Source organism: Diabrotica undecimpunctata, chromosome 5 (genome assembly GCF_040954645.1).
Source record: "Diabrotica undecimpunctata isolate CICGRU chromosome 5, icDiaUnde3, whole genome shotgun sequence".
Lineage (NCBI taxonomy): Eukaryota > Metazoa > Arthropoda > Insecta > Coleoptera > Chrysomelidae > Diabrotica > Diabrotica undecimpunctata.
Genome location: NC_092807.1, coordinates 24506932 through 24523292, shown reverse-complemented (window position 1 = coordinate 24523292; position 16361 = coordinate 24506932). Strand labels below are relative to the sequence as shown.

The window sequence follows — 16361 nt, the reverse complement described above, 5'->3', positions numbered from 1 at the left end:
TATCAGTAGACAGTTACATTATAATAGAAATAGTTTATTTATATTATATTTAAAGATAATAAATTATTATACCTACTTCACGCTATCGGCATCTATTGGCGCTTCGTTAAACTATAATTCAATTTTACCTATTCATTATGCTGTGTATGAAACTGAACAGTCTTGTCTTTTTTTAGATGAAACTGTCTATATGAACCGTCAAGGTAAATGGTGACTTTTACCGCTAGGTGGCGCAGCAGTACCGAAAGTTTGATTTAACAATAAGTTTAAAAAAAAAGGAGGTATGTGCAATAGGTATTTAACTTGCCATAAGAAAACAAGTCTAATAATGGGCGAATGAAGTTAATACATATCGATAACAGTTGCTTTATTTTGGATGAAATTTTTGATATTGTGTCTGCTAGTTGTATTCCAATTGTTCGTTACCAATATTTTAATTGGTTTTCGCTAAAAAATAATAATCTGATAAAAAAATATTGCTTAGTACATGTTCGACTATCTTCCTTTACTCTATAGCTCTTAGGTGTAAAGTTCATCGTATATATTTAGAAGCATGCTTCGCTCTTAATTCCTTCCTGGAGTCCTATATATCCCTCCCTGGAATCTCTGGTCGTCGTAGTTTCTATGCCACTGGGCACAGAAACTACGGCCGTATAGGGCTAAGGTTTCTTGTCTGGTAAGGACTGTGTGTTTACTGACGTGCAGCTTCATAGGCTATAGAGCGACTCATGTGCTGCACTTGTGACTAGTCAGTCCTCACTCCGAATGGGCAGTGGACTATAAAAGGTGTCCTAATCATAGACAGTCTAATTACAGCCTGAGTGGATAAGCGCGTCCAGAGTCAACACCACTCTTCGGTCCAAATTTAAAGATATTTATGAACTTTGCGACATGAATATACGTACCGTAATTGACACCGACACGAATGGTAGGTCACAACGAAGAACAGCAATAATAGCTCGTAAACTGAGACAATTTAATATCGATATAGCTGCTCTGAATGAAACCAGAAGAGTAGAAGAAGGTAAACTTAAAGAGCATGGCAGTGGCTATATTTTCTCTTGGAACGGAAAAGTAGAAAACAAAACTCGTATAGGAACACGGTGTGGAGTGTGCCATAAAAGACGAGCTTATCGACCATCTAAAGAGGTTCCCTCTGGAATAAGTGAAAGGCTTATGATGCTTCGTCTTAAGCTGGTAAATAACTAACGATCAACCATAGTTAGTGCATTATGCACCCACTTTAAAATCGGACGACGAACAAAGAGAGATTCTAGTTGAATATATATATTAATAATATGAATAATATACCTCGACAAAACTCATTCTAATGGGAGATTTTAATGCTCGTGGATTCTGACCTTTGGCCAGATACTGTCTGAAAAGAGGAGATAGGCAACAGCAACTCCAATGGAATTTTCTTACTTACTAAGTGTTTAGAATACAATTTAGTAATTACAAAAACTCTTTTCCGACAGAAAAATAAACTCAAAACATCATGGCAATATCCTAGATCCAAACACCGGCACTTCATTGATTATGTAATTGTTCGCACTAGAGATCAGTGTGACGTAATGCTAACAAGAGCTTCAACTAGTGTGAATGACTGTTGGAGTTAACACCTGATCATGCCTCTCCGCACCCCTGTGAAAAAACGTAGTCAAAGAAAACAAGCAAGCAGAAAACTAAACACTGCTGACCAAGTTAAAAAATAAAAATAGCCATTCTGATTTCTATCCTCCGTAGGGAGACAGTACTCTAAGAAGAAGAACTTATGTCTAAGATTTCATAGCAAAACAACACAATAAATGCAATTGGTTTTGTTATAATATTTAATTAATTTATCCCTTGTTGCTTGAAATGACAAAAGACAATTTTCATCAGTTTGACCATTTACTGTATATGGTAACAGGTATAAAAAGTGGTAAGCAGTCATTAATATTCACCCTGTATATGTTTTAATTAAATCGTAATAAAACAATTGTAATAATCGTATTGAGATTTTCAAAAATTTCGTGATAAGACGAGATTTTCGGGTTCGAAATCAAGACAAAACTATGCATTTTAAGATTTTTTCGAAACAAGACAAGATGATTTTATGAAATCTCGTCTTGTCTCGTCTTGCGGCATCCCTAGTCACCGTAGAACGCACAATTGACAGTGTATTAATAACCATAGCACGGAAGATATTTATGCTCGTTTAAGAGTAAATGCCAATAGTACGATGTATATATATATATATATATATATATATATATATATATATATATATATATATGCTCTTAAGGAGTACGATCTTTGTAAGACCCACTTACTTTATACTTCTTCTTTCTTCTTCCTATTATATAGTTATTTCAATTAAAATAACAATAATTATATAGCGGGGAAGGTATTCAAAGGTTAAATAAAACGCTGTATTCTTTAAAATAAAAATAATAAAGTTTAATTCTTATAAACCATTTTTCAAAAAATAATAGTATATCAAAGGTTTTTCTTTGTATTCTAAGAAAAATCACACAGATGACGAACACTTAAGGCAATCAATACTCAAAAATGTGCGCTTTAAAAGATTTCACCATTTGATGCCAATTTTTAAATTTCTTAATTTTATAGCTGTTCCAAAAACTTTATCCCAGATTGTACTACTGATGCCAAAGCCTGAAACAAAAACGAAACAATTATTTAAAATATTTAATGGAAGCAATGCATATAATTTCTCAATTATTTAGAATTTGAATATTTGAATATAAAATGGATAACAAAAAAGTATATACACTCTGGGCCAAAATTAACCGGCCTCCTTAAAAATGGGTAATTTTTGATTTCTTATACCTCCTAACCTAAACCCGTTGTCCGATTTAAGTGATTTTTTTAATATGTTTTTTTAATATGATATTTTTAATAGCCCTAGTCCTTGACAATATCTTTATAATAATATTGTTGCTAAACAGGTAAATTTTTGTTGTATACCGGGTGTATGAATCAAACTGTGTTTTTTTTTTAAGTTTGCATCACCCTGTGGATTACTGATACCCATTTGTAGAATACTGAAATTAAATCGTAACTATAGCCTCATGCTTTCTCAACATTTTGTTTTTTGATTGATTCGCTTATGTTAAATAATACAAAAGTTAGGTGCTTTAACAACTAGACATGTTTTTTATTAATTTTTATCTCCGCGGAAGAGAAAAAATAATCTTTTTGAAAAAGTCATTTGTTACAGTAAAAATCCAATGAATAAAATCTTCGAAAAAAATTCAAATTAACAATATTTTGGAAATCAAAGTCTAATTGAAAAAAAAAAAATTGGGTATTAAAAATGGGTGTTGCCGCCTCTAGTCCGTAGGACTTCTTGGAGCTGGTTTGGCAATCCATTCATGATATCCTGGATATAAGATTGGGGGATATTGTGCCACTCCTCTAGCGCAGCTGTCTTCAGCTCTTCAAAGGATGCAGGGGCTGATAGTCTTGCTCTTACCCGTCTTTTGAGGTTGTCCCAGATATGCTCAATTGGGTTAAGATCGGGACTGTGTGCTGGCCATGATAGAACTTGAATCCCGACCTCATGAAGGTACTCACGGATAGATCTTGCTGCATGGCAACGTGCATTAGTCTGAAGTTATCACCAATGAATGGTGCAAAAGGCATGACATGGTCTTGCAGAACTTCTTGAACGTATACTTAGGCATTCACACTGACTCTACCGAAACAACATCAATACGCGCTTTGTAAGAAATACCTCCCCAAATCGTTATTTAACATAATCCTTCTGTCGTACAATATTAGTCTTGGCATAATAAACACTTGAGTATTCCAGTACGAATACAATATCCATAAAAACTTAATGTTTGGACAGGTATTTTGGGGGACTATATCGTCGGTCCATTTTTTATTAATGGTAATTTAACGGGAAATAAATATTTAGAATTGTTGCAAAAACAAATTATTCTAGCAGTTCAATTACTTCCTATCAACTTTGACGATATTTGGTTTCAGCAAGACGGCTGTCCTGCTCACAATACACGAGCAGTTCAAAATTATTTAGAAACCATTTTTGGAAATAAATTAATTTCTTCTCGTGGTACGATCAAGTGGCCTCCCAGATCACCAGACTTATCCCCAAATGATTTTTTTCTTTGGGGATATTTAAAAGAAAGTGTTTATCAACATGGTTTTAAAAGAGCCCGAAATTTAGCGGAATGGAGGGACAAAATAATTCATTTTTGTGGAAGCATTAGATCGGAACTGCTCAGAGATATGAGAATATATTTGTACAACAGATTTGGTTTTTGCTCTGCAGAAAGAGGTGGAATATTTGAACCTCTATTATGGCATCCATTGTGGCAATAAAATATAACAGTTTTTCTTAGTAAAATAATATTTTAATTTCATATCTATGTAAAATTGTAGGTTTTTGGCGAATTGATATGTACCCTACCTGTGTTCCGTTTTTATACTGGCGGCTTGGCGAGATGCGAGATTTTATTATACGATGATCGTTTGCGTTTGGCAACGTGCGCACGTGCGCAGCAGTCGAAAAATATCGACTGGAGAGGGAGTTCAGTCGAACAAATGAATTAATTATAAAACATCGCGACGTTATATTGAAATTTACACTGGTTAATTGCAAATCAGATAATCATTGTATTGTTATAAAATTCCTATGTTCCGTAAAATAAATTCCAAATCTGTATGTGTATTGCACTCGATAGTCTTTTCGATTAGGAGCTTGAAAGTTGATCATTTGTGCCAAAGCCTGAGTGAAATGCAGCTTGTTCTTTAGGCTGGTAGTATTCCAGTTTTATTTACCAAACGTGTCATTATAATCTTGATCGTGATTTAACAAATTAATTGTTGTGGTGTAAAGAATAGGAAAACAAACAAGAAAAGAACTGTGATGCAATGTGTTGGAACTAGAAAAGAACGTTGATAGATCTTCCACAGTAAAAAGGTTTAATATTTTAAAATGTTTTTAATATATCTTGTATTTTTATTAAATACTACATATATTATACTACATAAAAATCTTACCGTTGTCATGGTGGGCGAAATGATGCTGATTGTGATATCGCTTTAGGTGATAAAAATAACTGTTTTCCTTTGGTGCTCCGTGATGAAGGTAGAAGTGGATCATGTCATATACAACATAACCTAAAAAAAATCGAATGTTAAAATAATTAAAAAGTCCTGTTCTCCATATGAGGAGTTTAACTGCAGAACTCACACTCTTCAATTTTTAATCAAATCCAAATAACATTTGTTTCATATTCCCTTGATTCAAATGGATGTGTTGTGTTACATGAGTTATCGAGGTTCACAAAACTCAAAAATAATGTCAGTTATCTGACCGGGTCAAGGTCACGGAAATACCTTATTTACGTATTACATACTTTTCTTCTTCTTTTCATATAGACATGACTCTCTCTGTTTTTCAATATGCCTCAAGTAAGTTGTTGTTCCATGTTTTCGTAGTCTTCCTACTGTTCCTACTGAAAATCTTCCTATTAGGGAACTATTAGGTCTCTTGCCGTCTTTACCACTTTATTTGTTGTCATTCGATTTATATGATCGTTTCATTCTGCTCTTCTATTTCTTATCCAGTCTTCACCTTGCATTTCTGTACCATAGTGTTTTACCATCAATTTTTTTTAGTGTTTTCATCTCTAGTGTTTCTAACATGCTTTTTGTCCTCTTTGTGTCAGGTCGTGTTTCTGCCGCAAATGTCATTACTGATTGTTTTGTAAATTCTGCCTTTCATTTCTTTTCCGATCTTTTTATTTCTCCATATTGTTTCATTCACGCAACCTGCGGATCTGTTTGCTCTATTCACTTAATATTTGACTTCTGTTTCGATATTTCCATAGCTAGATAATGTGATGCCTAGATATTCAAACTCCATCACTTGTTCTATTATCTGACCTTTCAGCTCCAATTTATATTTTAGTGAATTGGCTGTTATAACCATGCATTTGGTCTTTTTTGGGGAAATTAACACGTTGAATTTTCTTAACACTCTTAAAGGTTATATTAAATTGGTTCTCTTTTTAGTTTACTTTTTTATTATTTCATCCATAAACAGGTTAAACAATAGAGGACTCAGGGAATCGCCCTGTCTTATTCCATTACCACTTTCAATAGGGTCAGTGTTGCACTTACCTTATTATAAATATAGCGTTGGTGCATGCTCTTTCCGAACCAATCTTGTTGTTCTTCTGTTAGTGTCATAATTTTATTCAGTTTATTTGTTATCACTTTGGTTATTAATTTTAGTGTTGGGTTTAATAAATTAATTCCTCTGCTTGATATTCATTCCTGAGGAATTCTGTTTTGTTCTATTATTTTTTGGATTAGTTTTAATAGTTGTTTGTTCAGATCTGGTCCTCCGTACTTTAGGAGTTCGTTCGGTATTTTGTCCTCTCCTGGTGGTTTTCTATTTTTTAATTTGCTCTTTCACGCCTTCCTCCTCAATATTTATTTCTTCGTTTGTCGTCACCTCCTCGTCACCGTGTTGGTGGTTCATTATCGTCGCTTTTAGCAAATGTGGATCGAAAGTAGTCTGCCCATGTTTCCTTCTGAATGTGTTAATGTGTATTATATACGTACTTTATAAACGTATTTAAACATAACGTCTAAGAGATGGTCACTTAAAAGTGATTTATTACACACACTCTCTCTCTCTCTCTCTCTCTCTCTCAGTACCAAATAAAGTTTCACTACTAACCTGTTACACCGCCTGCCAATGTTAAAAATTGTTTTGACTCGGGAATAACAAGGCTTAGTACGTTATAAATAATGTAAAGTATAAAAGCTGCTGGGATTGGTGGGAAAACTAAACGCCTCGAATCAAATGGAACCTGCAATTAAAAAAATTTAAATTTTAGTTTCAAATAAAACATAAAATTATATTTCGTGTATATTTAATCAATGCAATCACATATTGTCCTGTCATAATACTAGATTACTTTATCACTCAATTATTACACTTTATTAACATCATACCTTTCAGACAGATATTTTAGAGTTAAATTTATGATAAAGAAATGCAAGAAATCCAATCTATTCAAATAGGGAACTGTACTGAGATCTATCCTCTACCTGCTCCATACTTTTAACTTACCAACATCACCAATACATGCTACAACAAGTACATTTGCTGTTATTGATACAGCAACTCTATGTTTTAACACAAATGTACAGGGGGAGGGACAGAAAAAAATCGATTTACCAAAAATCTGTACGCCGTGCCGTAGAAAAAAATGTAGCTGAGATAACTCTAAACAAAAATAATGATTAGCACTACCGTTCTCTTAGGAACAACGCTTGAAGCGACCGGCGATTTTGAATGTCAGTAAGGCGCGTGAAATCAATTTTAAATAATATTTGTATCATCTCTTTATTTTTTGATCGGAGTATCCTATCGGCAAAAATCAAAATGCATTTTAAAGGTAAAGGTAAGAGTGCAGCTTTCGTACAAAATTTTTGTATTTTGCCGCAAATAAAGTCAGATTTTTTATGATTCTCATGAGATCTTCTTCTTTTTCTTCTTCCTTCTTGTATGTAGGCTTTAAAGCCTGTTTCTTCTTTAATATTAGCACACTCCTGTTTTGTTACCCATCCCTTTATGTCTTCTATATTGCATGCTCTTCTTATATTTTTGCTTCTCTCCCTATCTAACAAACTTTTCCCTGATATTCGTCGAAATATTTTCATCTCTATTGTTTCTAGTAGTCGTCCCGTTTTAGATGTATCAGGTCTTGTCTCCGCCGTGTATGTTAATGTAGGTCTAATTGCTGCTTTATAGATTCTTGTTTTTGTATCCTGTCTTAGGTGTTTGTTCTTCCAGATTGTGTCATTAAAAGATCCCGCCGATTGACTTGCTTTTAAGCTTTGTTGTCGTACTTCTTCTTCAACATCTCCGTAATTAGCTATATCTATTCCCCGATATCTACATCTTGCTTCCTGCTTTATTATTTTTTCATTAATTTCGATTTTAGATCGTAGTGGGTATTTAGATGTTGTCATACATTTGGTTTTTTCTACCGATATTATCATATTGTTTTTCTTGGCTCTTGTATTGGAGATGTGTGTTAATTTTTGGATTTATTTGTTCCCCATTTTGTAACCATGACCGTATGTACTGCTTGTATTATTTCGTCCATTATTATATTAAAGAGAAGCGAGCTTAACGAATCTGTTATCTCTTGCTGTTCATCTGATAAAGTTGTTAGTTTATCAATTTTGTTGGTTAGGACTGTTGTGATAAGTGTGTTCAGTAGATTTATACCTCTATAATTGTTGGGGTCTTGTATAGGGTTTTGTATAAGTTTTGTCATCTCTAGAGTTATACTTTCTCCTCCGTGTTTTAGAAGCTCGTTGATTATTCCGTCTGGTCCTGCTGAGTGTCTATTTTTGAGTTAATTTATGGCTATCTCTACTTCCTGAAAACTGATTTCTATTTCGTGTCTTAATTCAGGTACGTTATTGTGTTGATTATTATTTTCCTTTTCTTAAAACAATTTTGGCAGGTATCTTTCCCATTCGTTTGCTGGTATGTTAAATTTATTCAATTCTGCCATTTATTTCCGTTGGTTTCTTATGAATCTCCATATTTGTTTTTGTGTACCGTAGAAGTCGCTTTCCATCCTTTTTGTAAACTGTTCCCAGTGTTCATTTTTTGTTCTTCTTACCAACTGCTTTGTTTCATTTCGTATTCTTCTAATACGTTATTTGAGATTCAGGAGTATTTGATGTTTTATATTTCGTGTAGACCTCTCGTTTTTCTTTACATTTCTCTTTTATATCTGTTCTGAACCATGGTGTATTGTTGTTGTTTCTTTTGTTCAGTATGACTTTGCGTTTTCCTAGAGCTTCTCTTGCTACTTCTTCAATGTTGTTTTTAATTTTCTCCCAGCTCGCGTTTATATGCGATTTATATATATATATATATATATATATATATATATATATATATATATATATATATATATATATATATATATATATATATATATATATATATATATATATATATATATATATATATATATTGTTATGCTATTTAAATTGTATTATATTGCTTACTTAGGAAAAATCCTGTCTATATTTATTAAATGATCTAATCTCCAATTAATCACAATAAATCAGCATTAATTAATTACAATCTCAGGCTATTTAAATTGTACTATTTACCTTTGATCGTGGATTCAAAATATTTTCCAATTGGCTTCCTAATCGGGATAGGTAATATGACCTGAATAAAATACATAGAATTTCAACTGAACTATATGTGAGATGTCCTTTATTTTAATGAAATTTTATATAACAATCAATCCTGTAATATTTGCAATATACTAACTTTAAATATATGAGAAGTTGTTTTCTATCATGGACCCAAATGTTATTTTACATTGATTTTTAATATGTGTTATAACTAAGCTCTTTTTATAATTCTTTTTTTTTAAGTGATCGCAAAATTAACTGTCTCTATTATTTATTCAATTTATTTAATTAATAAATGAAAATCACACTCCGGCTCTAATGAAAATTGACTGACCTTTCCTTCTCTGCCGTTGCAATTCTATGGCCACGCTACAACAAAAAAATCCTTTCTCTGCTTCTGCTCCTATTGTGGTCCAGATGACGTACACCTTTCTCCTATCTGTCACTGTATCTGCAACCCAACAACTCGTGTTAGTCTATGCAGCCTCCCTTTGAGCCAATCTCCGCGCCTGTTTACAACTCCAAATGTTTCCGGCTTCGTCTGCTATTAAAATTCTTATACCCTTTGGTTTTCTATCTCTCTGTACCCCGTTCCTCACACTGGTCAGCTTTTACACAGCAAATAAACACACCCGGTAAATTACGTCTTCGGGACTTCAAACAAACACAAATCACAAAGCTCCTTCCTTCTTGGACGACTAAAACTGACTAACCAACCTTTTTTTCTCTCTCCTATCTCATAGCCAAAACCCACCTCCTTGCATTCAAAATTGACCAATAAAAATCATCCACCTTTGTGACGTATATCGTTACCAACCAACTCTCTCTATAAAACGTCATTCGGGTAATTCCAGAAAACAACCTTCTTTAATTATTCTAACTAAATCTATCTGCTTTACAAATATTTCTTACTGATAGCTACAAACGATACCTGTTTCTCAATTCAATGTCTTTTGTTAATAAACTTTTACCGATATAATCTTTCGGGGAGAAAAACCACCGACAATCCCGGTCTATTGTTATAACACTTTCTATATACACTTTTATTCCGGGTAAATCCATTCCACAATAACCGACTTATTTAAATTTCTTATCGATAATATTTGAAAGTCTTGTCTCTGAGGCCTAATGAACAATTCTTCGAACAACTTAAAATACATATTTTGTCTTATACAGGATGTTTGAAAATTTATATGCCCGTGTCTTTATGAAATATCAATAATTTTAATTTTTATTTAAGTAATAAAATTTGTATATCGGTTTTTTATTGCTTATGGACATTCAAAAGTACAACAATATATATATATATATATATATATATATATATATATATATATATATATATATATATATATATATATATATATATATATATATATGGATTCTACAGTATTTACTGCTTTCCCTCGGTCAACCGTTTCCATCTCTCTCTGTTGTCCCATGCTCCATTGTTTAGACCTCTCTTACTCATGGCGTCGTCTACTTCGTTTATCCAGGATTTTCGGGGTCGTCCTCTTTTCCTCCTTCCTATGGGGTTCCATTCAGTTATTCTTTTTATCCATCTGCTGTCACTAGTTCTTCTTACATGTCCATACCACTTTAATCTTTTTTGTTCTATGTATGTTAGTATGTCTGTTTCTATTGATATGCGATTTATTCTTTATTTTATTGATCTCTTGAGACCAATAAAATTTATTACTTTCATTGACTATGATTTTTAGAAGTTCAATTTTTTCGTCCTGGACGACTGGAGTAAAAGGAATGACAGTTGGAAAGGTGAATTTAGATCAGCGTCAGCTTTGGCTAGATGGAGAAAAAATATGACATTTTAAATATCTTCGCAACTGGTTGAATATGAATGGTGACTCTAATCCAGACATAAAAACCAGAATTTAATTAGCACAGAAGGCCTTCATGATGTGGAAACCAGTGCTGTAGATCAGAAACTTATCAACGCATAGACGTGCACTAATTTGCAATACGTTGTCAAGATCCTGCTCCTGCATAACATTCTTGCAAACTTTCGTTGTAACTATAGAAATTTAAATTAATTAACACAATAATTGTAGTAGAGAAAAAACAGATAATACCTGTATAATTGTTTTCAAGAATTTGATTAGATCGTCAGTGAAGTCATGTTTTCTAAAATAAAATCAGATAATGCATATCTTTCGAGGGAATTTTATCACGTAAAATAAATTGGATATAAATACGTAATCTATATTTTATGCATTATATAAACAATACGTAAATAAAGTTTATGGAGCTTATGTTTGAAACGTTACATAAGTTTTTTTAGCGAATGTTAGTTGAGAATGTTAGAAAATCTTCAGAACAAATAAAACATTTTTAATCTACACTAAAAGGATAAAGAAATGGCAGGATTACAAAGAAGAAACCACACTACGGCTCTTTTAGATAAACATGAAAATATAATTAATAATGACGATTGAATATATTAAAGAGTTGTTCGAAGACGAAAGAGGCAACCTACAGAACCATATCTTTCGAAGGAAAAGAAACAAGTACAGACGTTATAAAGAAAAAAATGCTATACATTAAAGACTGCACGAAATCAAAAAAAAATCTTCTAAAAGACGAACTGCCTATCGATATCCTTAAAATAATAGATGAGTAATTGGATACACTAATTCATGGCATACCCAGCGAAAGGCCGACTTGGACGTCTACTAGTCTGATTTCTCACGCACTGAAAATGTAAAATATAATTTAGGATCGCAAATACCAAAAATTGACGTGGACATTAAAGAAATCCAATTTGAATTCCGTAGAGGCATAGCTACACTAGATGCTTCCTTTTACATTCAATTTATTAATCCAGAGATGCTTGAATGTTGTGTACCGAAGTAAAATTTTTCGCCTTATAAACATTTAAATTATCTGAGTCGTTTTAACCTTGACGAAAAACAAAATAACCCAACCTGAAAGGTTATGAAAAACACATCTTTATATAAATATAAAAAAAGAAGTTTTTCCGACACAGAACCGAAGATAATTTTTTTAATTCATATCGGAATTGTTCATAAACAATAAGAGCTGAATTTTGGGCAGTAAATACAATTGTGGGAGAATTTCAATAAAATTGGTTTTTAAGTGGTTTCAAACAGTGCATTCTTTCAAAATATATAAAGACAATTTAATTGACTAATAAAAATTATAAAAAAAATGAAGAAAGCAAAAAATGCAAAAAAATAAAAAAAAATGATAAAACACTAAATTTTTAGGTGTTGGTGGTAGTTTTATAAGGGTGAATATATGTTAGTACTTATTATTTAGACGACCTACCACAAATCAAAAAAAGAAGGCTCTCTGTTACGTAGAACTGAGCTTGAAAGTAATTACCCCCACCATGTGGCCTAGACGCCTTTTCTTTTGCTTAAATGATAATAAAAAACTATGACGCAATAAAAATATATCGACACCCACGGGGTCGCTAGAATTATTACAACTAGAATATCCCAGATATTCTAGTTGAAACAGTCATTAAGCATCAAGACAATTTGTAACGATGAGTCCAAGCCATCACCGTTAAACCAGCGTGCGCGCGAACCAACCCATGAAGTAGGAATGTATCGACAGTAGAAAGGGCAAAACTAATTACCAAGCTCCGCTATATAAACCGCAACATTTCCTCATAGAGGAGAATCGACAGGTGTTGACTGAAGGTTCTCTTCTTCCCTACCCCGGCTTGTGGACGTGTTGAGTTCACAAGTTGTTCCGTCCCATACCGCCGTTACCCGAAGAGCGTGTTGAGCTCTTCACTACCCGTACTCTGAAGCAGTTGTGTTGAGACTGTCGAGGAGTGTCCTATTAACCCGAATCACTTAAGGGACGTGTTGAGTTCCTTTCCTTTCTTTGTACCTATCGTCCGCTGTTATTAAATCGATACAACGTTCCCGTAAAATTTCAAATACACACTCGCTTGCCGATAAGACTAATTTCATATGACAAGGTCAAACTTAATTTGAATAAATAGGCCAGGTACTGAGAAGACTAAACCAAATTGTAAATATGTACATAAGATTTTTGTCAATTTAATTTAAGGAAGACAATAAAGTTTTATTTTTATTTTAAACTCTGTCTCTGACTGTCTAAAAGCTACCCGGATAGTGACTCCCACGAGAGGACATCACAAATTATGTAAAAAGTACGTAATTGATAAATGATAATTCGGTAATGGCATATTTCCATACAAAAAGGACAAAAAAATATAATCTATTTCCAGCGAAGCGACCAGTGGTGGATCTAGACATTGGTGGAGGAACTTAAAACTTGGGGGGGGGGAGTAGGACTTCCAATGAAACACCACTCAAAACACATAAAAAAGATAAACCCAAACTACACTGCGCTTCATTAAGAAACCCCCTAAGGCATTTTTAAATTTTAAAGAACCCTACAAGAAATTGATTATCATTAGATGCTTGTGTAATGTTTAAGAATATGTTTTAAAGCAGTATGCAACCATTTCTTAAATAACAAATATATCAAAATCAAACTTCTGCCAAAATGATTATTTTAATGCAAAATTTTTAAAAATTAACATTGTAAATTTTTTGTTTTCTTTATAAAAACTACAATAAAGTCGTGATTTTTAATATGCTGTATTACCACCTCTATTTTGAATTACACTTCTCATTCGACTTGGTATTGAATTGATTAAATTCTGGATGTTGTCTTGAGGAAAAGCTTCCCATTCTTCCATGAACGCCAATCGAAGCTGCTCACGATTTATTGGAGCAGGTATTCTGTTTCTTACTATTCATTTGAGTTGGCCCCAAACATGCTCAATCGGGTTCAAAGCTGGACTTTGATTTGGCTAATTCATTTTTGGCACTCCGACGGTTTTCAAGGTATTGCGTTACCAACCTGGCTACGTGTGACCACGCATTGTCTTGCATGAAAATAAAGTTTTCGCCGACAAAACTAGCAAAAGGAATTGTATGCTCGTCTAGAATTTCAGTAATGTATCGGTGAGCATTCAATGCTCCTCTGTTAATAAATACGAGATGAATACGGCCTTCGAATGAAATGCCTGCAAAGACATTACAGAACCTCCTCCAAAAGTAACACGTGCTCGTCGAGCACAAGCAACATATCGTTCCCCACGTCTGCTGTACGTTTTGATATGACCGTCTAATCCATAAAGAACTATTCTGGACTCATCACTAAACAAATTACTTTTCCAATCTTCTATCGTCCAATGCTCGTGGTCTCTAGAAAACTCAAGTCGACGTTGTCGATGGGCTGCTGTTAACAAAGGTCCTGTTGCTGGGCAGCGAGACCTTAGATTAAATTTCCTCAACCTTCTCCTCACTGTAGAAGTGCTTAATGTCCACCCATGAGCATTTTGAAAATGGTTTTGAATTGCTCCAGCCGTAAAGAAGCGATTTTGTAAAGAGTGCGTTGTAAAGATCGGTCTTCTCTAGCCGTCGTGATTCTTTTTGCGCCTATCCTGGTCGTCGTTCGTGAGATTTAGTCTCTACGAATCGTTGGTATGTTTTTTGGACCGTACAACGACTGACTCCAAGGCATCTGGCCACTTCTCTTTGACTCATTCCATTATCAATCAAAGTAACAATTTGAACAGATCTAGCAAATCTCTCAGCCATAGTTTTAAGATTAAAAATTGCACAAGGTCACTCTTTACAACAACTGTACAGTCATGAAAGATTTTTGAAAAACAGAACAGCCATATTCCAAGGAAAACAACGTACAAACAACACGTGCATTTTTCGAAGTCTTATAACTGATAGCAATTTTGCGAACTTATTACCCTTAATTGACCTATCGGTAACCAGTGCTTAAAAGTGTTTCTGCATTCTTTGAGTTTATTTACAATAAAATAAATTGCATAAACTTAAATTATTGAAAAATTCTTATAAAATTCTAGGTGACCTCTTAATGACGCGCAGTGTACATAAAAGGCACAAATAATGAGTTTTCTTTTATTTTGGACCTTCTTGGGGGAGAATATAAAAGAGAAAGAGAACAGAGGAAGTTCTCGAAGCTATTAAGGCTCAGAAAAACAATAAAGCCCCGGAAGTTGACGAAATACCAGCAGAATTGTATAAGGTAGGTGGCGACCACCTAGCAAGTCTCATCCATGCGCTCGTCAAAGACGTATGGCAAGAAGAGAAAATACCCGACGACTGATAGAAAAATAGTATGCCCGATCTTTAAAAAAGGAGACAAACTCCAGTGCAAAAACTACCGTGGAATTTCTCTACTATGTACTGCACAAAAAGTCCGAACGTATATTATAAACCAGCGGCTCCAACCACTAGCAGAAAATATTATTGGATAGTATCAGACGGGCTTCCGACGGGGAAGATCGACACTGGATCAAATATTTACAGTCAAACATATCTTGACTAAATCATGAGAACATGATAATGATGTTCACAAAGTGTTTGTAGACTTCAAATAGGCATACGACTCAGTCAAAAGCAACAAACTCTACAATATATTGTCTAAATTGACAATACCACACAAGCTAATTAGACTCAATAAAGGCAAAATGGATGAAACTTAGGCATGTATACGAATGTAAAAGCCCCGGACAGACTTTTACAAAATTTCGCAGGTACTAAAGCAGGGAGATGGGCTGGCCCCAACTTTGTTTAACCTGGCACTGGAGTATGTGGTTAGGCAAATGCAAACTGGACGATGAAACCTACTGACTAACCGAACGGTTCAACTGGCCACTTATGCCGACGATATTAATATTATGAGTAGAACATCAACAGGAGCACAGGAAACATACGTAGAGTTAAAAACGGAAACAAAAAGGCTAGGTCTGGAAGTTAACACAGAAACAAAAAAGGTAAAACAAAAATAATGATACAGACGAGAAGAAATATAGTCCCACAAAACATTATACATGAAGATGACATTGGAACGGTTGGAAAGTTTATATACCTGGGAATAGAAATATCTGCCGACGGATCAGAAGATTGAGAAGTATGGAAGAGAATAACGCAGGCAAACAGAGCTTATTTTGCCCTCTCCCATATATTTCGGTCTAAAAATGTCCACCGAAATACAAAGATGAGAATCTATAAAACCTAAATTCGACCAATAGCATGCTATGGCAGTGAAGCATAGGTCCTGAAAGAAACATC

At 33.8% G+C, this 16361-nt stretch overlaps 1 protein-coding gene across 4 annotated transcripts in view; it reads right to left on the bottom strand.

Annotated features, from left to right (window-relative positions):
* Positions 1 to 2417: 2417 nt before the first annotated feature.
* The window catches only part of Fa2h (Fatty acid 2-hydroxylase), a 317701-nt gene continuing 303757 nt past the window's right edge, over positions 2418 to 16361 (bottom strand). For all 4 annotated transcript variants that reach the window (XM_072531748.1, XM_072531747.1, XM_072531749.1 and 1 more), the window contains 3 exons: positions 6722 to 6854; positions 5032 to 5151; positions 2418 to 2658 (listed from right to left, as the gene is read on the bottom strand). In XM_072531748.1, coding sequence (XP_072387849.1) covers positions 2573 to 2658; positions 5032 to 5151; positions 6722 to 6854 — 339 coding nt within the window. In that variant the 3' untranslated portion in view covers positions 2418 to 2572. The remainder of the gene's footprint in view (positions 2659 to 5031; positions 5152 to 6721; positions 6855 to 16361) is intronic.